Source organism: Coturnix japonica, chromosome 9 (genome assembly GCF_054131305.1).
Source record: "Coturnix japonica strain WE chromosome 9, WE-NBRP24, whole genome shotgun sequence".
NCBI lineage: Eukaryota > Metazoa > Chordata > Aves > Galliformes > Phasianidae > Coturnix > Coturnix japonica.
The window spans coordinates 4,373,603-4,401,550 of NC_140671.1; the positions used below are offsets into that span (position 1 = coordinate 4,373,603).

Genomic DNA, 27,948 nt, shown 5'->3' on the forward strand with positions numbered 1-27,948 from the left:
CACGTGACCTGCTAGATCGCCCGAGCGTGGGGGGGCCGCGGGTCACGTGGCACGGAGCGCGCGCCAGAGGCGGGTTGGGCGTCACGTGGGTGCGGCGCGCGGCGCTGTCACGTGGTGCGTGGCGGCGGGCGGCCCCAGCCCCCTCCCTTCCCCCTCCCTGTGAGAGGGGAGGGAGGGCCAAGATGGCGGCCGGGAGTTAGAAAGCGGCGAGCGGCGGGGCCGGCGGCGGAGACTTCGGGGACCGGCTACGGGAGGAGCAGGCACCAGAGAGAGTGAGTGAGTGAGTGAGTCCGGCTCCGTCGTTCCGCCCGTTCGTCCGTTCCTGGGGTTCGTTTCGCGCTGTGGGTGGCCGCGGTGCCCCGGGGCTCGGTTCCTCTCAGCGCGGTGCGGCCCGCGGGTCGCTCTGAGGCGTGTGGGCCGCGCTCAGCCCGTGCCCGCAGCTCCTCCCGCTCCTCCCGCGGCTCCTGTCGGTCCCGGCTCTCGGTGGGTTGCGCCGCCGCTCCCGCTCGTGGTCCCCGCTGGGCCGGGTGCGGGGGAGGCCGCGGCTCCTCGGTTCAACGCGAACTTCGTGGGCCGGGAGGGATGTGGCGGTTGTGGGGGCGGCTCTGTGCCTGGTAACGCCGCTCACGGGCCGGGCTCGGCCGTTCGCCTTTGTGTGCCCGTTTCGGGGTTATGGGGTGGAACGGAGCCCGAGCGGAGCTGTGGGGGGGGGAAGGGGCCGGGTGTGTTCGGTGCCGTTGGGCGCTGCCGTGCCGGGAGGTTCTTCGCCCTTCCTCGCGATCCTCATAACCGGGATCCGAAAAGGGAGGAAGGGCTGAAAACAAAAGTAGTGCACGGGACACAATTACGCAGCCAATTCTGGCCCCAACCCGGAAGTTTATGTCCGGAACACGTGTTGGTGAGACTGCGGGCTGCGACCCTCCGGCTGCGGCGGCGGTTCCTCGGGCACGGCCGAGCCCCGGGGCGGCTGTTGGGAGCGGCCGCAGCCTGAGCCCCGCCGAGCGGAGCGGCCCCAGCCCTCGGACAGTTGTAACGCCGAGATCTCAGCACACGGGGATCGCCGGGTGAGTCGTGAGCAGCGTTAAAACGCCCCGATGGTCTGAAGGCGCTGAGAGCGGCCGCGTTGGTTTCTCTTCTGTTTGGTTTCTCTTCTGTTTCTCCGTTATTTCGTTTTTAGTTTCACCTGATGGCGTTGTGTGCCTTGAGGTTGTAAGTTGGAGCTCTTGCAGTTTGATAGCCTTGCTGTTGGTGTTTGATAGCGCGGTAATTGAAAGGCTTAAAGAGCCATTCACACAATTTAGTACATCATTCCAACAGTCAGTGTTATTCTTTTAGGAAAAAAAAGCTCTAGTTAAGAATTAACTCGGTGCTAAACTTTGAAATACCTGAGTTGTCTGGATTAAAATGACAGTGAAAAATACGTGAATGTTTTACAATCTTGTGGTTTTTTTTTTCCCTAAATTTGAAGCCTTGAGCTCATGATGTAAAGCAAAGAATTTACTATGGTAGGAATACAAACAATATTACGTTCAGCTTATTTGTCCTGATTCTTCCTGGTACATTACATTAATGCAGTACTATAGTGCAATGCTTTAATACAGTCTTAGAATTAAAGCATGGGGGGTTTGTTTTACTGCCCAGCCAGTTCTTGGGAGTCAGAAGTGGCTGCTTGGAAGGCTGGGCCTTGGGCTCTGCCTGCAACTGACTCCATGGAGAGCTGAGGAACAGTTCTGTTGTTCCAATGCTGTTATTCTCTAATGTGTGGAACCTATCAGGGTAGAAATCCTGTTCTGTGGGATTGGGAGCTGGCAGCCCTTACACTGAAGCTGTGGTTGTAGCATGCAGTGCAGAGAGCTGGGGACTTCTCTGTTGTTGTTAGTACTGCATTGGTATTTGAATGGTATCTCAGATGGCTTCCAGTGGAGTTTGAGACCTGTGTTCCTCAGAAAGCTAATAAAATAGAACAAGAGTTGATTAACAATGTTACTGTCCCAGTCCAAGCAATGGAAGCCAAGCCTGCAGGTTGGGGTTCTCCAGAGGCCAGTTTGGTTGTCTAAAGTATTTGGCCATGACCATATTGTGGTGCTGGTCATGTTCCATTTGTGCAAGTTGTAGCACTATGTTAAGGTTTATAGGTAAGTTCTTCAGCTGTCTAATGTTGTGAAGTACAAATGGCAGACTGAGGACTTGAAAACATTTTCATAGCTCGAGATTCTGACATGTTTTTTTTCTTGGAGGAAGTGGGGAACAGGTTGTTTGACATGAGCTGCAGAATGTCTTTTGTTTTCCTTCTTTCTCCCAAAGCTAAAATGGAGGGAGGGGGAGAGCCAGGTTGGCATGGATACATGTCATAATATTAAGCATGGCATTCTGGTTTTGTTTCTTTAAATCCGAAGTTATTTACATAATACACAGTATAATGAAACTGTCATTTGATCAAAGTTTCAGGCACTGTTCTTTGGTTGTATAGGACCTTACAAAACATGGGGTTTATTCTAATAGCCCTCCTTGAAAAGGCAGCAGCATCTTTCTCTTAACACAAAGAAAATAGCTGGGATGTGGCTGCTGTTGAAATGTTATAAATACGTGTTGTTTAGTTTATCACACAGGTTGGTTCTTGCTCTGTGATACAGAACAGCCTGAGGAGACGCAGCCAGCCTTGCCTGTGAGCTCCTGCTTGCTCAGAGCAGTTCTTCCACTGGTGAAACGCTCAGGGAACAGCTTGTAATATTCACAACTTTTGTTATAAATATTTTCTTCTGGGATTCTTAAAAATATGGCGTGCAGGTCCTTTATATAGTATTGCCAGAGCTGAGCTGCGGAGCTTGATAAAGTTGCTTTCGCTTCTGTTAACTGAGAAGCCTCCTACCTTGCAAGATTATGGGGCTGTTTCAGCTTGATAACAGTTGAGGCTCCATTAGTGCATGGCACAGAAAATAAACTACAGAGGTGCTGCTTCTGCTGGAACTTTATCATGTCTTTGCTGAACTAAAAGTCTATGTAAGAAAGTAGGGGAAGGGCTGTTGGTGTGATGGGGCACAGAACTTTCCCCAAATCGGGTGCCAAGAATTCTGTGCTTCTAATGTAAAAAATCTAGGAGTTGAGAATTGCTTTTGTTCTGGTTTGAAACAATGTCACTTTGTTCATGGCATACAGAAACAAAATAAATGAAACGAGTTAGTCCAACTTTCCTCCTCTGGGCTGTCTGACAGATGAGCAAACAATTGCTGTTGTTTCTCTTAATGGTTGCTAACGATCCAGCCCAAACCAATTTTTAAGGCTGTTAAAATAGAGGTTGGGGTGGTAGAAATGTATCTGGAGGTTTCCTGTGCTGTGTTAGGGAAGTGGTGTCTCTAATTGGATGTACTCTGCAATTCCAGAGTTACTATCCCAGCCTCTATTGCTGCTCATCTAGCATAAATTTAGAAGTTGTACTTGAATTACTTGCTTCAATGAACGATTTTTGGGGTTTATTTGTTTGCAATATTGTAACTTTTTTTAGGTGCTAAACATGTGATTGAGGTAATGTCCAACTTGACTTCAAACAGTCTCCATAGGTTGTGGCATCATCTCAGGACAGTTGAAGATGCATTTCTGGCTTTTTTTCTTGTGCTGGTTTTGCTATGAGATGGGGACTCACCAAATCCTTATGTTGCAAGAGAGACTGAAAGTTGTTGTGCTCCTTTGTCTTTTTGCTTTAAGTAAGCAGCCCCAAGCTTGTGATTTCCCACGCCTGTGTTCTGTGTGGAGGGGGGTATTTATCCCTCAGCCCAGTCCCAGCCATGCCTCCTTCCACAGATAACTGGAGCTACATGCAGACTCAATAATGATGCAGCTGGCAGTGTTTTTCGTTTGTATGTTTAGATGGTTTTTCTGACAGCGTTGAGCAAAGATGTTTGTGCTGTACAGAAGTGTCAGCTCTCTGCCAAGTTCATACTGTGATGTTGTGCTTGCAGAGTGTGTCGGAGTCTTCAGTTTGAGGGAGTAACCATTGTAAGCTTCTAAACTAAATGAGGTGGCTGCTGTCAGTGCTTGAGCGTGAAAATAATGAATTTATCATCCCCACTTAAGTGTTTGTATATAGGTAGGCTCCTTTCCTGAGATGGAGCTTAATCTTTCTGTAAAGTTAACAGTTGGCTTTACTCACTTTTATTGACCCACTCAAGGCTGTATGAGTCGGACTGGAGGGAGGGGCCGTCCTCTGAAGGAGCTGACATGGAGATTTTCTGCTGGTGTCTTATCTTGTGGACCAGTAAACTTCAGAGCAGGCAGTTCTGCTGATCTAGGTGATCACCTCAAGTGCCTTAAAGGAAGGAGAAAAAGAGTCTAGTGCTGACCTATTGAATGGTTTTGGGATTGTGTTGGGTCAGTGGCAGTTCTACCAGTCACTTGTTGCTTTGGTATTTCTCTGGGCAGCGCAGTCTTTGTTGCATATGTCACCTCCACTCTTCAGTTGTTGCTGCTGCCATGTGAGTATTCCTCCACCAAAAGGTCTCCCCTTGCTATTAGTAAAACTAGGGGGAATGAGAATCAATTGCCTGAGGTTTTATTCACTACAAGAATTACCTGTTCTGCCAAATGTGTAAGGTAACGTGTGTGACCAGCCAGATGGATGGGGCTGAGCTGTGTGCAGACAGGATGTGCAATGGAGTGCTGCTTCAGTCGTGAATGTGTGTGTAAAATGACAAATATCCTTGTGTTCTTACCTGCTGTGGAATATATGTTCAGCTTTGTTACCAAGGGGTGGTAGTGGTGGCGTGGAAAGCAAATGAAATGCATTTCAGCTTGAGTTGTATTTCAGAATACACGGTTCTCTTACTACTAGGGCAAAATGCTCTGGGGGGAGCATTTAGAAGAGCAAAAATACGTCTGTCTTAAAACTATATTTGGCTTTTTATGTAAGGTTTTTATACTACCTAGTGTAGGCTTTTGGAATTAATTTTGCTTGTCCTACACGTAAAGGAGCTTGTGACCTGATGTCCTATTTAATGTGTAGTTGACATGCTGTAATAACGTTGGAACATTTGTTCTTTCCAAAACAGAATTTCTCCCATGAATGAATTACTACCTAATGAAATGGCACGCAAGAAACAAATGCTTTCCTTACAAGCTTATTATTGCTAAGTTGTTGTTACAAGATAAACTAAATGAATTTTAATTGTGCTTCCCTTGTGCACTGTGCTTCACTGACAGACGTGTATTAGCATAATAGTCTTGCCACTTCTGCTGCTTGATATTTCTTGTGATGCTTGAAAATCAAGTGTGATAAAGACTAGGAAGGCCATCTTCTCTTTTTTTCCTGTGAGTTTCTGGGTGTGACAGCATTTTGTGTAGCAAACAGCTCAGTTTTCCTACCTCTGAATTTGATCAACACACTGAAAAGATTTAAATACATAAATGAGCAAATACTGAAAGTGAAATTGTGTATGTGGGTCATTGCACTGTATGGAGCCCAGGAACAGGGATTGAAAATGTGTCTGCACAAAATAAACCAAAATTAAATGTAACTTGTATTTGTGATCTTAATTTTTTAGAGATGGTGGAGCCAGGACAAGATCTGTTGCTTGCTGCTTTGAGTGAGAGCGGAATCAGTCCAAATGATCTATTTGATATTGACTCTCCGGATGTGGTTCTTGCAACTCCGACTCCAGCTGTTCAGCAGGTTAAAACAAGAGCACGGATGTTTGTTAGAGGACATAAGAGTTTGTGCTTGGGGTTCTGTACTGGGGGGGTCTGTAGCAAAGGGTTTAAGAATGTGGAATTGTCATAAATGTTGCTGTTTGACAGTGCTGAGGTTAGAAAATGATTTGTTAATACTTAAACTTCAATGTAGAGCAGTCTGAAATTTGTTGGTGTAATCATAAGTATTTTCATCTTACCTGTTTCTGTTACACTGAATGGGAAGTGCTGTAGAGCATTCTTAGAGAGCTCTTCGTGTTGGTTGATTGTAGCTGCTTCCTGCCAAATGTGTGAGAGTTCAGAATGGGATTTAAACCTCAGGACAGCATTAAATCTGTGAGAACCTAAGAATGTTTGAGATGTTCTGGGAGCAGTGCTGTGTCAAACAGTGACATCACAAAACTAATTACATTTTCTTTGTAGTTAACTAACGTAGTGTTCAATGCTTTGCAAGGGAATCAACTGCTCTAATCTTTATTTGCAATGCAGTTCTTGTTAATAGGGAATTCCTTAACTGTGCTCATTAACTTGTATTTTGTGGGTAGATATTTAGGCTGTAGTTTTCATAGTATTTGTTTGCTGATAGAAGTGCCTGCTGATGTTTCCTTTCATTCCTCTGCAGTCAGTGCCACTTAGTGCATTAGATCTAGGGTTGGAAACTGAGGCCCCAGCTGCTGTGAAACAAGAACCAGAGACTGTATCAACTCCAGCCTTATTAAATGTTCGGGTAAGAACATTAAATATCTAAATATCTCTATGGCTTCAGGAAGTGTAACAGAAAAGGCAAAAATGCCATTATCTCACTACTGTGTTGAGACTGCAAACTGAAGTACCTGTGAGTTGCTAAGTTACTTTCTGCCTGAGGAGAACAAGCAGCAAACAGAAAAACATTCTGGGATGTTCATTGTGCCTTTTGCTTCCCCTGCAAGTGTATTTTGGGAATATGGAGGTTGCGTAAACTTGATCCCTGAACTATGTATTGCCTTTATAACTGCAGGTAATTCTCAGCACCACGGTTGTGGTGGTTGCAGCTGAACTGGGAATATAAAGAGCAGATCTGTGGTGAGGTGGATGTAGTTCAGTGTGCCTGAAAGGCTGCACATATCTTAAAAGCAACTCAAGCTATTCACTCCAACAGTTGCAGAGCTGGGATTATATGGTGTACGTTCTCTTCAGGGTTTCTGTACCTGCAGTAGTAATTTTTTCTGCCTGGGTGATTGATCTTGCATTTTCTTTGCTTTCTTTTAATTTGAAAGAATGTAAAAAACTTGAACATTTATTAATGCAGTCCTATACTTAAAGGCAGTTCTTGCTCAGGCTGTTGTACCACAGAACAGCTCTTACAAAGAGTTCTCAATACTGGTGACTCCTGGGCTCTAGTTGAAAGGCTCACAGTCTGTTTTTTACACGGTCATCTAAAATCTCCTTGGTTCTCTGTTGGTAGCAACCACCATCCACCACAACCTTTGTGCTGAATCAAATAAATCAGCTTCCAACGTTGGGGACTACAATAGTGATGACAAAAACAACACCAGTTACAACTACGAGGCAAACTATCACTGTAGCAAAAATCATTCAGACCAGCACAACTACTCGACCCTCAGTTGCAGCACCAGCAGTACGGAATGCCTTGACCACCGCACCTTCAAAGGACCAGATTCAGCTGAAAGATCTGCTTAAGAATAATAGTCTTAATGAACTAATGAAATTGAAGCCGCCTCCTAATATTGCCCAACCGGTAGCAACGGCAGCAAGTGAGTGTTCTTTATTTTTCATAACAACACAATTTCAGGTAAATGATGAAACGTGAAGATACTTGCACACCTTCTGTTTTCATTCATCTTTAGAGTATCAAAGTGAAATGAAGAGTCCAGAAAACCTTGTAAATACTATTCTAACCTTATTATTGATAGAATTCAGGGTGAGAGTAATGGAAAATATCAGGCTTTGAAAAATCAAGCCTGTAGTTCACCATAAGGGATGAGGAAAATGACATTTTCGAGTGCAGCTGGCATATTGGTAAAATTAATTCATGAACTTCACTGAAGTTGATAATTTAGCTATCTTGGGCCTGTGTGAGTCCTTGTTTTAAATGCTTGCTGTGGAACTATGGCAAAAGAGGATGCCTTGTCTAATGAAAGGTATTTACAGTATATGATGTTACTCTTATCACAGGGTGTTTTTCTAAAATATCTCTTAAGAAAGGAAGTCTTTATCCCTGTGTATTTTCTGGGAAGCATCAAACCAGTTGTGTATAAAAGCTTGATGTGCTCAAAACTTGCTGCTTGCATTTCATGTCACTGCTTTAAGATGTTACTGCTCTGGTAACTTTTGATAGTCTTTTCGTGTGTGCTGTTTCTAACATGTGGATAGCACACACGGTCATGCTAAATGTAGAAAACTGCACCTGTGTTCTTAAATTGCAATTTGATGTTCAGCTTAAATAATAATGTTTAAGTGATTCTGATTTTAATAAGAGATAAGATCAGACCACTTGAATTTGCATGCAAAGATCTCGCTGCTTTTTCTGAGAGGTGCACAGGCTTCTTTACTGTATCCTCATTGTCTGAAATAAGGTTTACTGCTTTTTTATGTGCAGAGTTGGAAGTAACATGCTTTTTCATAAGAGAAATGCTTAATAGGTTTTCTGATGTAGCCCTCTGCTAAATGAAAGCTCCAAGAAGCATCTAAGTAATACCAAGTAATAAGTACTTATCAAGACCCACTAGGTGCTGCAGCAGCACAGCTGTAGGAAGTAGTTCAGTGTGTTTCTTTGTTAAGTGAAAAGGAAACATGCAATGTCTAGAGCTGCACTTCTAATCCTGATTGTGCGCTTGTGTTTCAGGATACTTTTTTGTGTTTATTCAAATAAAAATAGACAAATACCTCTAGAAAATTCAGTGGCAAAGAATTGTGTGGGAAGAAATGTGGTCTCTTCATGTAGGTCAGGCAACTAAATTCTGGACTGAAAACATAAGTTATGCATCCTCTTTAAGGCAGACGCTTTATTTATGCGGTTGTCTCAATTGTTTTATAGGATCATGTGCACTAAACACATGCATTGACTTATCAACCTAATGGAAACTTGACAGCTCCTTTAAATGTTTCACATTTATCCTTGTATGAATTTAATTCAATACTAAACCTTGGTGGTGGTTGCTCCCCAATGTGGGTGAGAACAGGCAAGTTATCAGGATCCTTCAAGATGGAGACTTTATTTTGTAAACTCTGAACAACTGAGACCAAAGTTGATTTTCTTTTTTGCAGAAATAATTGTAGTTCCTCCTAAGGTGGTAAATGCCACCAGACCAGGTAAGTTCATTTCTGTTGAAACATTGGACTTTCTGGTTTGTTGTTAAACTCCAAAGATTCACCGCGTGAAATACTTCTCAATGCTGTACCTAGATTTGGTGAAGGTCTCTTCTTATTTTGACACTAATACGCACCTGTCAGATGTGGTATTGCATGGGAAGTTTCTTTAAGTAGCAGTAGGATTTAACTCCTTGTGTGCTCAGGGGCATTTTTTGTTCTGACAGAAACATTACTTGTGTTTTGAAGCGTCTGTGTCCTACTGGCTGGTAGCATCCTTCTCTATTAATGAGCTAGAGGAGAGGTTTTGCAGTCAGATGCAAAACATTTGTGGGCTATTCTGGTTGAACACAGCTGTTTCTGTTCGTTTTCTCTTAGCTGATCTAAGCAATGGTGCCGTGAAGAAGGAGGCGTCTACAAAAGAGGTAGCGAGAATATGGATAAATGATGTTAAAATGAGAAGTTTTTCACCTACTATGGTAAGTAATACAAATAGTTATGTGCCAAATGAGTATTTTATTGGCCACAGCCAAGTGTGACTGGTTCTGGTGGTTACTCATACATGCCTTTTGTGTGGTAGAACTGTACTGAGTGCATCTGTTGCCTCTAAAGGTTAGTTTCTCTGCTAGAAGAGTACTTGATTGGATGACTAAAGCTAACAGCTGTGTAGAGCTGACAACTAGTGTACTAAATGATAGCTTCAAGTATCTGCTTTTTAACAAGCAGGAAAGAGTGTGTTCTGGTTCAAGTTGATAAACTTAGAGTTGCTCTGTTTTAAGATGTTTTGATTTAAAATATCCCCATTTGTGTAACTAGCAATGGGGAAGCTAGAAGACTCCAGCATGGCTGATTGTTTGGGTGGTTTGATTGAGGATAGTAAACAATATCATTCAGTGTTCACAAATTGTAGCTAAAATATTCAGGTGCTGTGAACTCTTGAGCTTCAGCATCTTCACTGGTAATTAGAATCAGGCTGCTTTGTGATAACAGCTCTCAGTGACTGGCCTACAGAAGGTTGTTTGGGTGAATTTTGTAATATTAAACATTAGAGTTAATAATTGCAAATGGATTTTGAATTGTGGTTGAGAGCGTACTTTAGAATTTTCCTAGATTAAGATGATAGTAAAAGCAGAATACTCTAATACGGGTATTTCTCTATTCTAGAAAGTTCCAGCTGTTAAAGAGGAAGAGGAACCTGAGGAAGAAGATGAGGAAGAAATGGGCCACGCAGAAACTTATGCAGAGTATATGCCAATAAAATGTATGACCTACATCTTGGCTGTATCAAAAAAGCTGAACTGTTGAAAGCTGTAATAACTATGGCAGAGTAAATTGCATATGCTAATATTCCCATAGGATTTAAACCGGATTGAATAAAAAAAGGAATATAGTTTAGGGTATTTTTTTCCTCTAGGTTTTTTTTACATAGTGCTCAGTTCTGAAAGTGCGCGGCATTGTTTTTTAATAGGAAGAGAATTCTTTCAGAAATGCCTGTTTCAGAAATGCAGCTGAACCAAAATGTTTTGATTTGTTTTTAACCTGTGTTAAGCTTTCTTCTTCAGTGGAAAAAAAATTACCTTGTAAAAGGAGTAAGTGTTCACTGCTACACTTAAAAATGCATTTTGAGTTTTTAGGAGTGAAATTTACCTTAAGCATTTTCTGCCCATGTTATTCCCTGCTTATCTTCCAGAATGGGCTTTTTAAGGAAAAAAGGAGAGTGCCATTAACAGCTGTAAAAGATGTTTCCTCCTTTTTCCCCCTCTTTATTGTCATTAGTGATAAAAAAGGTGTGATTTTACTTCCTAATTACCTTGTTCTATAAAACCATAGAAGCAAAGCAGAAGGAAAACATTCCACAAAGTTTGTAGTTAATTATTAAACATTGTTTTTTAGTCACAGATTAGATCTGTCAGCAATTAAACTATGTCTGTTCTAAATCTTTTTCTCCTTTCATGCTACTAATAAACAGCACTATATAAATAGGAGAATGTTGCTTTTGTGATTCTCGCATCGAGTTGCCTCTTCTTGGGGGGTTGAGAGGCAAGGTTCAGGGCAGTTTCTCTCTGATATCAAATACATGCATATGGAAGTTAAACTCTCAATTTTAAGCAAGCAATGAAATGTTTGTGAAGTTAAACCTTTGCAATGGACAACTGCAGTTTATTTTAGTAAATATTATAACCCGTGCTGGATTTTCTCATCTTTCCCTCTTTTCCTTCCTCCCATTACTTTCCCAACCAGTAAAAATTGGTCTGCGTCATCCTGACCCAGTCGTGGAAACCAGTTCATTGTCCAGTGTGACACCTCCTGATGTGTGGTACCAGACATCGATATCAGAAGAAACCATTGATAATGGCTGGTTGTCAGCTTTGCAGCTTGAAGCAATCACTTATGCAGCCCAGGTATGCTAGACAGATAGATACAGCTTAAAAACTACCATGGAGTTCAGGTAGATAGCTATCTAACAAGTGCAGCTATGTCAGTTTTATAGTGAGAAGATAATAGAAGCTCAGGGCTTTAAGGTGCAATAAAAGGTGGCAGGTGAGCTTCGCTGCAGATGAACATGAGGTAATACACCTATGAAAACACTGTGTAATCAACTTCCACAAAGCAGATCTCAAAATGTCTTAAAACTTACAAAAAAGCATTTTAATAATAAATAACTTGATGGGTTGCAGCAGCCCTAATTAAGAAACCCAGTGATGTTTGATGTCATTGGGAGAGGTATTGAGAAGAAGATGGGGGGTTATTTTGCTGCTAAATTAAAATCTCAGTAGACTCGCATGATTATGTTGTGCCTGCAGCTCTCTGCATGTCAGGAAGGAAGTGAAGGTTAGTGGACATAGGAAGATCATAGGGATAAGTTGCATCTAAAAAGAGTCTTTTTTGCCTGAGATTCCTTAGGCCGGCAAAGAGAAAAATTATGGGGGATACAGTTTAGGTTTGTTTATGACAATTTATAGTGATACATTCTGGAGAATGAATACAAGTTCCTGTTCTTTGTCCTACAGCAACATGAAACATTCCTTCCCAATGGAGACAGAGCTGGATTCTTGATAGGTGATGGTGCTGGTGTAGGAAAAGGAAGGACCATAGCTGGGATAATCTATGAAAATTACTTGTTAGGCAGAAAAAGAGCCGTCTGGTAAGTGTATATGAATTTCTTAGAGCAGACACTACAGTGTCTGTAGTACTTAAAGTGTGACATTTGAGCTTCTACTGGAACTTACAGTAAACGCTTTTTCTCTATTTTCAGGTTTAGTGTGTCAAATGATCTGAAATACGACGCTGAAAGAGATTTGAGAGATATTGGAGCAAAAAACATTCTGGTTCATTCACTAAACAAGGTGTGGAAACTTTTTTTCTATGTACAGCTAAGGCAAAACTTTAGGTACGCCCGTGTGACAAGCTGTGTGTGTTAACTGTTGCAAGAATGTACTCATTTTAATAGAACTACCGCCTAGGTCTTGTTTGACAGGCCACTTTCTTACGAAGATCCATGCAGTACTTCAAGTTAATCATGTAAATAGGGCCCTTGTAGGATTAAGTCTTAGCATGTGTTATTTTTAAGCATTGTTCTTCAAACCACTGCTGACACTGGTAGGAGAATGTTTCCTAGTAGTTGAGATCATCCTTAAATCTTCTAGACTTCAGCACTTTTTTTTTACTCCTCAATGTGCATTTTATGTGTAGCACACTTTTGTGTATGACTGAATAATAGAATAGAACTTCTTAGTAATGTATTAAAGCGGCAGTAGAATGTAAAGTTATTTCTATGCTGTCTGCTTAGGATTAGCTGCTTAGATAAAAGGTGAAATGTGGTTACTGTTTGAGCTCACTGAACTTAAATTTCCTTTCAAGTTAATATTCTTGGTCTGTGAAGTCGTAGTTTCTAGAAATGCGGTAAAGCTTCTGGAAATTGCCACTTACAGTAGTGGCTGTGAATACATTAAATGGCTGTAAGGCATTCAAACAACAAAAGTTAGTTTTATTTAAGGAAGCCGTGTACTTGAAGAACATAGATGTTAATCTTTGAGGTCTCAAATCTAGTCTTCAAGTGCACGTTGTTGGAGATTGCTGTATAACCTCTTAGCAGAATTCCCCTTAGGGATGTGTGCCTTAAGCATGAGGCAGGGGCCCGGGAGTTCCAAGTATACAGATAAGGTCACCAGCACATCTCAGTGATAAGGCAGATGGCTCTGAGAAGGAACCTCTCAAATAATTTATCTATCTCTATTGCAGTTCAAGTACGGGAAGATTTCTTCTAAGCATAACGGAAGCGTGAAGAAGGGGGTCATTTTTGCCACATACTCTTCTCTTATTGGTGAAAGTCAGTCTGGTGGTAAATACAAGACCAGATTAAAGCAGCTGCTTCACTGGTGTGGTGAAGATTTTGATGGAGTTGTATCCTTTATCTGGAGTTGATTGTAACCAAACTGTTACTTAAGTGTGCATCTGTACAGTTACAGTTATCCATCAACTTTATAACTGTACAAACAGGTTATGGAATAGGAAGGGGGTAAGTGATAAATGCTCACCAATGTTAAGGCTCATTGTAAAACTCCACACAGGAGCAATCTCAAAAGAGATTCTGCCTTTGGTGGTGGTCAGCCTGTAAATGAGATGTAGGAGAGATGGAGCCAAACTCCACCTCTTCCAGTGGCACAGCTGAATTACATTCACCTGTGTTTTCACAGCTGACTCATCGTTTGCCTCAGATGGTTAATCAGAGGTTCAGGCTGTGATCAACAGTTTCCCATACAACAGACAGTCCCGTATTTTTATTTGCTGGTGCTTCTAGGTATTGTTCTTTCATTGTGTCTGTAACAAATTTATGTGCTTAAACAGTAGACTTGCATGGCCAATCTATTACCATACATTATTGTGATACAGCTGTTGTACCAGAGATTAACTTCTGCTTTTTCTACAGAATAGGTAAAACAGTACTTGAGTTTGCACTGTGCCTCTCTCCAGGATATTAAGTCATTTTTAGGAGTGTTTTTGACATTTTAATGAATTCAGTTCTGAAAAGCATGTGTAATTGACTTATTTAATACCAGTGAAATGGTTGTTTTATTTTCCTGAGTTTTAATTGAAAAAATGTGACTGGTGTCCTAAAGTTTACTGTTGTAACCTATCTCTAATTTGTAGTTTTTTTTCTTGTTTTCTTCTTTTAATGTTCAATTCAAAACGACAAGAAGCTTTTCCTTAATCATAGTTCACAGATAGTATTTGATGAGTGTCATAAAGCCAAGAATCTCTGTCCTGTTGGTTCATCAAAACCAACAAAAACAGGTCTGGCTGTATTGGAACTTCAAAATAAACTTCCAAAAGCTCGGGTTGTTTATGCCAGTGCCACAGGTACGTACCATCTAGTGTGCATTAAATATCTCTGTATGGTTTCACTGGTGCTGTTAACAAATGATGTTGTTCTCCTAGGTGCGTCTGAGCCAAGAAATATGGCGTATATGAACCGTCTTGGAATATGGGGTGAAGGGACTCCATTTAGGGAATTCAGTGATTTCATTCAGGCTGTTGAAAGAAGGTAATATTTTGAAGAGCTATAGTGAGAACACGTTTGTCACTGAATGTGCTTTCCAGTTCCTTTGTTGTCACTCATGACAGTGATGTCATGATGTCAGTTATGTAATTCTCTACAAACTCATCCTTCCACACTAAGGGCTTTTGGCCTCTGGCTTCTAAATCCAGCGAAAATCCAACTGATGTGGTGAATGATGGACACATCCCCTCACTGAACATTGATACTTCAGAAACTGGTTAAGGAAGTATACCTCTAGAATTGTGGCTGGCATGGAGGAGAGAATGTTTTGCTATTGATTATTAAAACACTGTGTACAGGGTGTGTGCATTATAGCCAGTCTCACTGTATGCAAAAGCCCTCCAGTGTTTAAATGCTCAGCTTAGGCAAGGACTAGTCTTGTTCCTTTGATTTCTAGCACAAGAAACCAGACAAGTTATGTGTGTTGTTGAAAGGTACTACATATTTCACAACATGTTAAAAATAAGTAAATGTGAGAGAGGTTGGGAAATAATGCTACTGCTGTATTCTTCAGTTAGGTGAATATTCTAAAAACACTTCGGAATGTTACAATAGGGTTTTGTGTGCATCTTCTTTCTTACCATCTACATGATGCATGGTTTTTCTAGACTGTGCAAATGTAGTCTTTGTTTTTATGGAATAAATATCAGATAAGCATTAAAGAAGTTATAGGTCCAAGCCTGTGAATAGGTGAGCTTTGCAATTGAGTTCTGTGTTCCGAAGGAGGTATTGCTGAAGGTGTGTTTCTGTTAAACAGAACTTTAGTGTTTTTCTACCAGTGTAAATCTCAGGAACTTAATATGGTTTTATATGTATTTTAAATCCTCTCTGGTGTGTATAAAACCGCAATACAATATTCTGTTCCATGTTTGGGCCAACCTCATTATCCACTTAGGATTTAGTATTTGACATCTCCTAATGCATGGGGGGGAAAACAACTGAATGTTTATAATTACTGGAGTACGTATGCTCAAGAGGTAGGGATCTCATTTTATGCAGAGGACAGATTTCATGACCCTCTAATTAGTACTGTTTAGTTAAACACCTATTGACTTCTTGTAAACCTCCACATCTGTAAGCGTGCTGTTTATTTGTGAAGCATGAGGGTGTTTTTGTTTTCTTTTTAACAAATCATTGCTCTTGAAAGTGGACTTCTAATATGGACTTGATTTGTTTTATTTTAGAGGTGTTGGTGCCATGGAGATAGTTGCTATGGATATGAAACTGAGAGGGATGTACATAGCAAGACAGTTGAGCTTTTCAGGTGTAACCTTCAAAATTGATGAAGTTCTGCTCTCCCAGGAATATGTTAAAATGTACAATAAATCTGTGAAACTGGTAAGAATGACTTCTTAAACTTGCTTTGTGTCTTGACTTCTGAGTTCTGAACTACTTGAGATAAATCTTAATGCTTCTGAAATAAAACGTAGTGCTGTTGAAATACAGGAATGGCATCTGCTTGTCTTATCTTGCTGTCAAGATTTCTCCATTTAAGACTTGAGCAGAAGTTGCTGATTCTTGTTTGGAGTCATAAAAGCTGTAGTTTTGGGTGCATCTTCCAGTATTACTATGGTACTAGGGAAAAATTGAGAAGAATAGAATATCCTTAGTTGTAAAGGATACATAAGCATCACAGAATCACAGGGATTGGAAGGGACATCAAGAGATCAAGAGCTTAGGTCTATGGTGGCCTCCCTGGGGTGCTTGTTCCTGCTTTGCCATCATCTCACTGAACACCTTTTTCCTGAGATGAAGCCCAAACTTCCTGACACAACTTAATTATCCCTTGGACATAGATTAAAATGAACAGGGCCTTTACCTGCTGAACAAGTGCTTATGCGTGACTCAGTATTCATGTTGCATAGCTACAGTAATTAATTTTAATCTTTGACAGGTATGACACGAACTTCAAAACAGCATTTTACTTTACGAGGGTTGTTCAAAAGTCATTAGATTCATATCCAGAGCTTTGCTTATTTGCATGTAGAAGTCTTACTTTAACATTCTTGTCTTAGGCAAGTTTTAGGTTATAGTAAAACATTGCAGAAGTGAAAGTGCGGTGGTTTTCTCTTTTGAATCTCATTTATACTTAATTATAGACAGTTCTCTTTGCTTTCTTAGCCTGAATGTGTTAATGTAGAAACTGGATAATTAGAAAATGCTATGTATTTGCATTGGCAGTAGTGTAAATATACCTACTTTTCATTATGAGTAATTATGTTTTGAATTTATGAAGCCATGACTGCTTTCTTTTTTCTGAGTTTTGTTTGATGTATGAGGTATTTCCTTGACTTGCAGTCCCATAGTATTGTAACTTTAAACTTTGCTTGCCTTTATTTGGCTAGTGAAGAGCATAGCAATGTAGCCTTGAAATGTGACACATAAAGCAATTAACATTCTCTTCTTCAGTGGGTCAGTGCTAGAGAGAGGTTCCAACAAGCAGCAGATCTTATCGATGCAGAACAACGAATGAAGAAATCCATGTGGGGTCAGTTCTGGTCTGCTCATCAGAGGTTTTTCAAGTACCTTTGCATAGCATCTAAAGTGAAGAGGGTGGTTCAGCTTGCTCGGGAAGAAATCAAGAATGGGAAAGTAAGTTGATCAAAACTTACATCTAAATATAATTAAATAATATATATTTAAATAATATTTTTGTAAAATATGAAGCTACTGATTTTCTTGTTTATAAGAAATATTTCCAAGTGTGTGGTAGTTCTAAATGTGTTCTGGCATTGAAGCTATTGAATGAGCATAAAATGGGGCAAAATCAGCGTAGTCATCTTGGTAACTGTACCTTGTATTCATTTGTCCTTTAGTGTGTTGTTATTGGCCTGCAGTCAACAGGAGAAGCGAGGACATTAGAAGCTTTGGAGGAAGGTGGTGGTGAACTGAATGACTTTGTTTCTACAGCAAAGTAAGATTTGGTCAGAATCGTGGTTTAAAAAACAAACCTGAATGCAATGTAATGTGTGTAGTAAAAGCTGTGTGTATGCTGCAGTTCATTAGTTCCTAGTTCTGCCATCATCATGCAGAATGGTGCTTCATGTGGAACTGCTGGTGCTGTTCTACTCCAAGTAGAAGGGAGAATAGACCTGTGAAATACATGCCATGGTTACACACAGTCTTTGCTCAGATGAGCAGAATCCAGCCCTGAGGCAACATTGCTGAAGATCGGGAGTTTGAATGTCGGATTAAATTAGGCAATAAGAAAATGTCAGTGACAGTAATACTATATACCAAAATGAAACTTAACAGGTTAGAGTATCATATCACTACTTTTTAGAGGGTGACAAATACTGTGATATGGGTGATAATTATACAGAGTGCTTCTGTAGTAGCATTCACGAGGAATAATTGTTTGTGGAAGTCAGGCAAGCTACTGAAGTGTTACTTAAAGGGTTTTTGTTTCAAATAAACACAGATTTGACTGAAGTTTTTTTTTCCTTAAACAGAGGAGTATTCCAGTCTCTTATTGAAAAGCACTTTCCAGCTCCTGACAGGAAGAAGCTGTTTAGCTTGTTGGGAATTGACTTGACTGCTCAAAGCAACAACAATTCACCCAGAGACAGCCCTTGTAAAGAGAACAAAATAAAGAAACGGAAAGGTAATACTTCTCTTTCTACACTAACACCATAATGAAAATAGTGGTTTTAGAGCTACCGGGAAGTGTACTTTAGGGGAAAAATATGGGGATGTAAATATCTGTAGCAGTTGTCATGAAAGAGTTTATTACCAGTAGTTTTAAAACTACTGAAGAAACAATGTTAGAATTCAATAAATTCTAGTTATCACTTTGCTCAGAATCTGGGCTGATCTATGGAGTTGTATCCCAAGGTAAATTGCTCATCAGATCACTTGATGCAGTCAAGAAAATAATTGCTTCCTTTGTCTTGTGGCTAAAATCAAGCCTGGTACACTTTCTGGTGGTACTTGTACTAAAAAACCATTGATAATAAAGGTGTTGGGGGAGAGATCCTACTGGAAGACTTTCAGCTTCTAGAAATAGAACCATTTCAGTGTTTTTTTTCTAATTTGCATGTGGTTGTGAAAAAAATAAACCTCAGAAATAGATTAAGTAGCCTGAACTAACTTTTTCTTTCTGTCCTTTGGTGGTGGTGATGGAATTAGGTGAAGAAGTAAGCAGAGAAGCTAAAAAGGCTCGTAAGACTGGCGGCCTTGCAGGTAGCAGCTCTGATGAGAGTGAAAGTGAGTCTGATGTTTCAGACAATGAAGAAAGTGACAATGAGAGCTCCAGGTTTCTCAGTTCTGGAGATGACGATGACTTCAACCCGTTCAGAGATGAATCCAGTGAGGATGATGAGGATGGTAAGGTGGTTTGTGTAGTTCATCAAGCAAGTAACTGTAGTTTGGAAAAGCGAGTGTATAAAGTCTGTCTTCAGTGCTTCATTGAGCTAAAATATGACTAATGATAAGTGTGTAGTTTAATTCTGAGATGGGAGTTCAAGTGTTGTCTCATCTCATCATGCAGATTTTACACACTAAATTGCAGACCTTATACATCCCTTTTTGTAAAGAGAACATTGTTTTTTACCAGGGAAATGAAGGATTTTTGGTAAATGCTTGTTAACAGTTTGAAACCATTTCATTTAATCCTAGATCCGTGGTTAATTAGAAAAGAGCATAAAAAAGTTAAAGAGAAGAAAAAGAAGAAAAGTATAGATCCTGATTCTATTCAAAGTGCCTTATTAGCTTCTGGTCTTGGCTCAAAACGACCTAGCTGTTTTACTTCCACTGTTGGCACCACCACTTCTAGTACCAACACATCAGGTAAGAATAAATTTATTGGAGTAGATGGATTTTATTTTGCAAATAAGCAGTGAAATTTTAAGTTGTGAGTACTTCTGTGTTTCAGCAAACAGTAACACAAACAGCAGCTTTGTAACAAGTCAAGATGCTGTTGAAAGGGCCCAACAAATGAAGAAAGAACTGCTTGATAAACTGGAAAAGCTGGCTGAAGACCTTCCACCAAATACACTGGATGAGCTTATAGATGAGCTGGGTGGTCCTGAAAATGTTGCAGAGGTAGGTTCATGTTCACAGTCAGAGATTTGATGTTCTTTCTGCTACAGCTGTAAATTATTGTCATTCTTCAGGATTACAACTGAAGTATGTTAAAGTTGCCGGTTTGAAGCTTGGGCATGAGATATGGAACAGCTTTAGCTCATCTTCTAAGGTGGTAAACATTAAGAACGCAAAAGGTTCATTTGTGGAAAGTCTGATCATGTGTTTTTTCTCCAGAATTGGAGGAAAAACTCTCAGCTACCTGTCTCTATCAAGTAGGAATACATCAGTGATTTACAAGATGCTGTTAAAATCATGGAAAGTCTCAGCTACCATTTTAGTTCATTTTCTTAGTACTCTCGAAGTCTGGAGTTCTAAGCATGTATGTCTCCAGCTCCTTGTTTCAAGAATGAAATAGTAAACTCTTACGACTTGACAGCTTTTCCTTCTTGTAACAGGCAGTAGCCTCTCCAGCTCAATATGTAACTTGAGTAGCCTATGGAATTATTTGATGACTAATAGAAATCCCTTGTGGGTAGTAGTATAATACTGCATTTCTACAGAAATGTTGTATTTGATATTTCCTTGAGCCAACTCTGAGTAAGTGTTCCATGTGTCAGTTAATGCCATAGACTAAAAAATAATCCAAGTTCTTGTGGTAGATTTCTGAATTGATGTGTTTTAAGATACGTATGTGAATCCAAGTAACAGCATTGCTTGAAGGTTTTGGTCATGGTGTAGTTTTGGTATTGCCCTAATGAGCTTCTGTTCACTTCTTGTTTTCAAAGATGACAGGCCGCAAAGGGAGAGTAGTGAGCAACGATGATGGCAGCATATCCTACGAGTCAAGATCTGAACTTGATGTGCCTGTTGAAATTCTGAACATCACAGAAAAGCAGAGGTTCATGGATGGAGATAAGGTAGCTCTTAAATACGATTTAGAAGAACTTGCCAGATGAATCAGCCACATAGAGCCACAGCTTGTCTGTGTCGGTTATCTCACAGTGATTTTAAGTTCTACGAGCATTAGTTAGAAAGCATTTACTATTCTGTGCTGTATGTTCTGTTTTTCAAACCAGTATATTGAGTAGTCCCATCAAGTGTGTGGTACAGCATTCTCCACAGATCAGACCACGTGCCAATCAAGATGTTAGCACCCTTAAACCAGTCTTGTGAAACTGTGTATGTTTAAAAGCAAGCAAGCTTTGTGTCTTCCAGACTCCTTTATCTAGATTACTGTGTTCTTCTGCTAACAAGAGAAAACAGTTGAGAAAGAGAGGGGAAAAAAGCACAGACTGGCTTTATGTGGCAAAAGAGAAAAATGTTCAGTAAGAGGTTAGGATGAAATGATGGAGGCTGTTTACCTTAACCTGCATTGAAAAGTAATGTTGAGAAGAGTGATAGCTTTCAGCCTTTATCTCACACTCTAAAATAAAGACTGGAATAATACAGGATTTAAGCTAATGAAGTAAGGAGAGGAGAAAAAAATCCGTGCTGTCCAGTTCATTTGTGTGTGCTACCACCAGAGGGCAAATGAAATAAACATAGCTGTTGTGTGGTCTGTTACTACACTGAGGGAGAACTATTTATGTTCCTGTAAGTGACTTCCACGCGGTCCAAACATTTACATCCTTTCAAGGTAAATGGAAATAGCAGAACAGCTGTATGCAGTTCCTTTTATGGTATTAGCCCCAACTTTTTGTATTTTTTGTGTGTTGCTGTCAGAACAAGGCTCCCTCTGTCCACTCCTTTTTCCTTGTGACATACAGGGAAACATCCCCTGTGGAATGGCAGGGCTGCAATGTGCTGCCCGTTTGCATGGAAGGGTGTTGTCGAAGTGGAAAAACACTTATTTAAATAAATAAGCTATAGAAAACCTTGCTACTATTTCTATCTATGACAGAGAACAGTGCTTTTTCTCACCTTCTCAAGATATAAAGAACAAATGACAATTGCTTCTAATGGGTCTGGAATAGAATCCAAAACTGAATTTTTCTTAGAAACTGAACCTCAATTTGGGATTTCTTTATGCTGAATGTTTTTTTTTTCTTAATTGAAAGAACATTGCCATAATCTCAGAGGCTGCCAGCTCTGGTATCTCATTGCAAGCAGACCGTAGAGCTAAGAACCAGAGGCGGAGAGTTCACATGACTCTGGAGTTGCCATGGAGTGCAGACAGAGCAATACAGCAGTTTGGTAAATAACTTTTGTATCTTTTCCTTTTGGCCAGTTCTGTAATGCTGAGTAAACTTGCTGCTCGTTCCTGTGAAGTTTGAAGTAGCCTTTTAAGGATCCAGTCTCCTTTACCTGGGGCAGAATCACTTTTATGTACAGTCATAGCTAATAGTTTCAAAAGCTTTGATAGAACTCTAGTGAGCAAGTTTATGCAGCATCCCCGCTTTGTGTGTATCGCGTCTCTTCATGAAGTTACCACAGCTCTAGTTTGTGAACTGTTGGCTGGATTACAGCAAAAAGTAATTTTCAGCAGGATTAAGTTCTGGCTGTTTTCTTTATGCAATTCATAGTTTATTAGAAATGTTAATTGAAGTGGAATTTGTTTTCTCATACGTTCTTGTATTTAACTATCCAGGAAGAACTCATAGATCCAACCAAGTGACTGCTCCGGAGTACGTGTTCCTAATTTCAGAGTTGGCTGGAGAGCAGAGATTTGCATCTATAGTTGCAAAAAGACTGGAAAGCCTGGTAAGATTGCTTCAAGGAATGTGATCCTTCATTTGAGGAAAATACAGCTTAGATTATTGTTTCTTTAATTTGTTCTAATCACAAAGATGTGTCTTAACAGGGAGCCCTTACCCATGGTGACAGACGGGCTACAGAAACTCGAGACCTCAGCAGATTCAATTTTGACAATAAGGTAATGGTTCTGTTTTGTTTGACCTCATACTGTGGTGCCTGTTCTGCAGGTGACATGTTGAGGGAGGATCTTTTGTCTCCTGTTCTATTTTACTTTAACTGCTGTACTTTCTGATGGGAGGGGGCCTTCTTTACAAGACAGCCAGAGAGTCTTTATTCTATTTGTAGAATGGCATGAAGCACAAATGTGTGCAAATTACCCCTCTGCATTCGCTAATAACTCAAGTATTAAGTAAATGACGTATGTCCTTGCAATTACCATTAAAAAAAAATTGATTTGGCAGTTGTAATTAAAAATGAACATTGGGCTGGTCACGTAGTATAATTTATAACTGAGATGCTATTAAGCAGTTCTCCTCAGTATGGTTAAACAGCAGAGGAATGTTTTGTTGTAAATCAAACATACTTGTTTGCCCCTTGTGTGCTTGGAGCGGAGACACAAACACTCGATCACGGAGCAACTTTCTTTCTCTTCTGTAGTATGGCAGGAATGCTTTAGAGATTGTTATGAAATCCATTGTGAATTTAGACAGCCCGATGGTCTCACCACCTCCTGATTTTCCTGGAGACTTCTTCAAAGGTAATTGTAATCCACTGGATGAAATTGCTTGTCTTTCCTCATTCTTTGGTGTGCAGAAAGTGCTAGTAATTTTAGAGCTAGAAAATAGTGCTGTTTAAACTGAAAAGCTGGGCCAGATAGAAATAACATCCTATGAGAACCTGTGTACTCAGCTGAATGTTGAAGTTCAAGAAGGGAGATGCATGAGAGCACTTGTGCAAATACAACAAGTACAAAGCTTGTTGTTCTGTACCAGTTTGGCCAGAGTATTATGTAATGTATAGCTCGTTTACAAGAGATAATGGTAAAAGTAAGTTACTGTATCTTGTTCTCCCATGGGTTCACATATAGTGCCCATTAGTAGTTTACCCTGCCTTTGTTTCCTGTCTTGCTTATCAATGTATTTAGCAATTTCAAGGGTTGTGTTTGAGGTTGTCAGTTAAAACTGGATCTTGAAACAAGGTTGATAAGCTGTTTTGCCATTGATGTATTTTCAGTTGGCAAAGCGACTTTGATCTTTTTTCCTAGATGTTCGTCAAGGATTGATTGGTGTGGGGCTGATAAATGTGGAAGACAGATCTGGAATTCTAACGCTCGATAAAGGTATTCATGCTCTCAGAGTTGCTGTAAAACATGCCCAGAAGTTATTTGTCCACTTGTATGTTGTGACAGTGGATTCCTAACAGCAAAACCAAAGTTGTAGCTGTCTTAAAAAGCCACCAAGAAAGAAACACTTCTTCAAAGACCTTGGGAATGTTTCATTTCTGAAAGAATGGATATAAGCCATCCTTTCCAGATACTGTGAATGCTGCTTGAAAGCTTGTTGTCATAAAGCTTCATCTTTGACCTGATGTATTTCTTTGTTTCTTTTAAAGATTATAACAACATAGGAAAATTTCTGAATAGAATTCTGGGTATGGAAGTACATCAGCAGAATGCTTTATTCCAGTACTTCTCTGACACGTTAAATGCAGTTATTCAGAATGCGAAGAAGAATGGAAGATACGATATGGGCATCTTAGGTGAGTTGCTCGATATCTCACTGTTATTATATGTAAGAAAAGAAAAGAGGAGTAACTGAGTTCTTTCCTTTGAAGATTTGGGCTCTGGGGACGAGAAAGTAAGGAAAGCAGATGTGAAGAAGTTTTTAACTCCTGGATATTCTACCTCTGGACATGTAGAACTATACACAGTAAGTGATTTGTTTTCCTTGTTTGTATGATTGAATAAGATTTGCTTGCCTGTAAGCTCATGAAACACTTAAAATCTGCTAAGTTTCCACTGAGCGGAGGAGGGGGAAGGAAGTCCCTCACCTTTCACTGGGTGTTATTAGGATTTGTGGTTCTTCAGTTCACATGTCATTAATTGTTCTGAAGCCTCTTTCATTTCAAATACCTGTGTGGTTTTCTTCTAGATCAGTGTGGAGAGAGGAATGTCTTGGGATGAAGCAACTAAGATCTGGGCAGAGCAGACAGGTCCGGATGATGGGTTCTATTTATCGCTGCAGGTAAGATTCTTTGCTCTTGCCTATGAGTGTGTTCTGCAAGGTTTGTTTTGGGGCTAACCAGGTAAGCTGTCATCTGTGGATAGTGATGTTTGAATCAACTGCTGTTCAGTTTTGAGAAATGTTCAGTTGAGATTAATGTTGGTTTTATTTCCAACTCTAAGTATGAAGCACTCACTTTTAATTGCTCCTGGGTATCTGCTTGTAGGCTGTGAGCCTAAGTGAAAGCAGGTGCTCTCTCTATAAGGTGAACGGTGTCCTTATTAATGGTTTTGTTATTGCATGTGTGCATGCAGATGGATTCTGCAGAAACACAATAGGAAATCACTTAAGGTGGGTGCTGTCAGCGTGTTGACACTTACAGAGCTCTCGGTCTTTGTCTGTGTTTTTCCAGATAAGAAATAACAAGAAAACAGCTATTCTAGTGAAAGAAGTGAATCCAAAAAAGAAGCTTTTTTTGGTATACAGACCAAATACTGGGAAACAACTCAAACTAGAAACCTGTGCAGACCTGAAAAAGAAATATAAGAAGGTAATCATTCAGTGATGCTAGTCTCAATGGGGGGAAGGAATGCAAGTATTTTTTCTTTGCATGTAACTGTTAAATCAGACGTGGATCACTTTTTCTGTAGCATGGCGTGTTCTGGGACTTAGCAAGTGTATCTGTATGCTCCTGTATTGCTCTGTCCTAAGCTTTCTGAATATGAGCTGTGTTGTGGTGATATCAAGCGAGCTTTTTCTCAGGGCTAGGAAGGAGAAGGCTTTGTTGGTTTTGTTATTTCCAACTCTTGATGTCTTCTATTTGCTAATCTTTAATATTCCATTCTGCATTACTTTACCAGGTACCTTCTGAAGATGCTCTGCCACACTGGTTAGAGCAGTACAACTCATCTGCAGACACCTGCACACATGCTTACTGGTTAGTATTTGCATGCACATAGAGATGCTTTCTTCAGCTTGAATTATTTACCTGAACTGACTTATCACTATGGTTATAACTGAGCTTCTCTTTGTGGAACTTAAAGGTGTGCTTCTTTTTTTCCCCTCTCTCTCCTCTAGGAGAGGCAATTGTAAGAAGGCAGGCTTGGGATTAGTTTGTGAAGTGGGACTCCGCTGTCGAACTTACTATGTCTTGTGTGGTTCAGTATTGAGCGTCTGGACAAAAGTAGAAGGCGTTCTAGCCTCTGTGAGTGGTACCAATGTGAAAATGCAGATAGTTCGTCTAAGAACTGAAGACGGGCAGAGGATCGTAGGTAAGTGGTTTGTCTGCTCCTTTATTTCCACTCTGAGGTGGAAGGGAGTTGTAACAGACTCTGTTAGCCCTTAAAGTGTTCGTGAGCTTTTGAGTTTGTGAAACCAGCTGCTCAGAATGAGGCTGAGACAGTATGTTGATTTCTTATCACAAAGCCTCTTGAGAGGTCTCATGGTACAGGTTCCCTAGAGGATTTAAGTAGCCTTGTTTTTTAAGAGAGATTTCTCTTGAGGTGTAAAAGTCATGAGAGCTCCTACTGCGGTGCCAGTTTGGTAAGACATTGAAGCTGCCTGTTTCATGTCCAAACTTTCATGCTGTTTGTAAGTTCTGTGAGACAAGAAAAGCAGAAGTAGGTGATTTCTGTTTTGTGTGTAGCCAGTAACCTAAGAATAAAGTGACAGCTTAGTTCTGCTGATTTGAGGCCTCTAGGATCTGGTGGCTTCTGAAGATAAACCTCTTCTTAGACCCAAATCTTGTGGCTGTGCTTGATTGGGTTTGACATTAGAAACAGACACCGAGTGTTGCATGAATTAAAAGATGGCGTCAAATCAGCCTGAAGTGTCAGTGAGCTGCTCCTTGTATGGAAGCTTGTGGAGAAACTCCTCTCTTGTTGCTTTCAGGCTTGATCATTCCTGCAAATTGCGTGTCGCCCCTCGTCAACCTCCTGTCAACATCAGACCAGTCTCAACAGCTTGCAGTCCAACAGCAGCAGATATGGCAGCAGCATCACCCGCAAAGCATCACCAACTTCAACAACGCATAAGAGGACAAAGTACAGGTGTTGACTTTGGTGTTTGAAGAAAAGGCTGTAAAAGCATATCACAAAATCAGGGACAGATTCCAAAGAAATATAACTTTTTCAGTTCAGTTGTGTGCTCTCAAATACTTTGGGAATAAAGAGATCTAGAAAGGTTGGTAGAACTGAAAGCCAGCAGTTGTTTATGGTGGTGCATCTGTCTTTCCTTATGCTCTCTGTAGTGCTTCCTGTTTGCTCTTTCTTTTGGCCTTTTAAGCTACAAACCACAATTTGTTTGGAAGTGCTTGAAAGTCCCCAAGCAGGCTTTATTTTTATCTTGTCATACAGTGCTCAGGGTTTAACGCAGTGCATCGATGCCATTGCTGTGGGAGATATCCTTGAATGCATGTATTGAGTATATATATAGAAAATATATATTGAGGTTTTTCTCTTCGATTTCTAAGTTTATAAAAGCATGAAACCCAGAGGTTGCACATCATGCATTCAGGTTCCTTCCCAGTTTCTGTTTGACAGTGCATGTCTTTGGAAACGGGCATGGACAGGATAAACACGCAAGACAGGAGTTCAGAGAGAAACACAATCTTAGTTGTACAGCATTGGTTCTTATTGCATTTTTATAGTGTTTATACCCAGGTGTTGCATTTTTTTTCTGGTTCTCTCCTGGGGGTTATATATTTGAGTCTACAACATGTTCTTTTTGTGATACAGAAAAAACATCTTAAATTAAAATTAGTTCATTTTTAATGTATTAATGGTATTCCTAATGTGTACTGCGAAGAAGGCTGGACGCCTGTTTTTCCTTCAATTGAAGCATTTCCTTAATCCGAGGTGGTTATGGAAACTTAAGTGCAAATTCACTTCCATCTCGCATACAATCTTATATTTTTTACTTCATTAATGTAATTTAATTTGTCACTTGTAAGATGAAACCTTACTTGAGCTGTAAATTAGAGAATGGGAAACACTTAAGGGTTCCGCTGTATGTGCTGTTTCTGTTACCCAGTAACTTGAATACTGTTTAATATGTTGTAAGACATTGTAGAGTTTATCTGGAGCTGTTTAAAAAGAAATTGTAATGTACAAATGTGAATAGTCACTTATCTATAATATGGGTAAGTTTTGTTTTGCCTATAATAGTAGATGTTTATAAGAAAGTGAAGGACAATGTTTGTCATTTCTTGCTTGCACAGGTTGCACTATTGAAAAATTGAGATTGTATAAACCTGTCCAAAAAAACTACAAGATAATGATCTTGTAGATGTCAAATAAAAGTTATTGTACTAACAAGAAGTGGAGCCTTGTTTAGACAGTCGCAGTGTTCCACAAACACCAGCAGGGCTGTGCAGCCGGGATATGACGGGACCTGGCCTGTTCCGACCTGCTTTAACCAGGCTCTGCTTCCTGCTCTGGTTTCCTTCTTGCCTCGTTATTT

General features: G+C 40.2%; 1 protein-coding gene across 8 annotated transcripts; it reads left to right on the forward strand.

The window, feature by feature from the left end:
* Positions 1 to 161: 161 nt before the first annotated feature.
* On the forward strand, positions 162 to 27,803 carry SBNO1 (strawberry notch homolog 1). 8 transcript variants are annotated; one of them, XM_015877810.3, is made up of 33 exons: positions 162 to 1,064; positions 5,535 to 5,662; positions 6,302 to 6,406; positions 7,124 to 7,433; positions 8,947 to 8,991; positions 9,367 to 9,467; positions 10,153 to 10,249; positions 11,230 to 11,390; positions 12,000 to 12,133; positions 12,245 to 12,335; positions 13,231 to 13,392; positions 14,214 to 14,349; positions 14,428 to 14,533; positions 15,733 to 15,886; positions 16,958 to 17,140; positions 17,365 to 17,462; positions 18,001 to 18,152; positions 18,677 to 18,874; positions 19,166 to 19,336; positions 19,422 to 19,591; positions 20,359 to 20,490; positions 21,631 to 21,766; positions 22,161 to 22,273; positions 22,374 to 22,445; positions 22,925 to 23,024; positions 23,532 to 23,606; positions 23,879 to 24,025; positions 24,101 to 24,195; positions 24,418 to 24,510; positions 24,902 to 25,039; positions 25,350 to 25,426; positions 25,567 to 25,760; positions 26,380 to 27,803. In XM_015877810.3, the coding sequence occupies exons 2-33, from the start codon at positions 5,537 to 5,539 to the stop codon at positions 26,520 to 26,522; spliced, it is 4,215 nt and encodes a 1,404-aa protein (XP_015733296.1). In that variant the 5' UTR covers positions 162 to 1,064; positions 5,535 to 5,536; the 3' UTR covers positions 26,523 to 27,803. The 8 variants fall into 8 exon arrangements, with proteins under 8 accessions (XP_015733296.1, XP_085411733.1, XP_085411732.1 ...); XM_085555607.1 differs by having other exon boundaries at positions 162 to 327; XM_085555606.1 differs by having other exon boundaries at positions 162 to 276.
* Positions 27,804 to 27,948: the final 145 nt, after the last annotated feature.

Bases quoted from the DNA above. Each gene is read 5' to 3' on its own strand.
- SBNO1 (XM_015877810.3), top strand. From the start codon at position 5,537: ATGGTGGAGCCAGGACAAGATCTGTTGCTTGCTGCTTTGAGTGAGAGC. The intron at 17,141-17,364 runs GTAAGTTGATCA...TTTGTCCTTTAG, and splicing joins AAGAAATCAAGAATGGGAAA to TGTGTTGTTATTGGCCTGCA. The intron at 19,337-19,421 runs GTAAGAATAAAT...TCTGTGTTTCAG, and splicing joins TTCTAGTACCAACACATCAG to CAAACAGTAACACAAACAGC.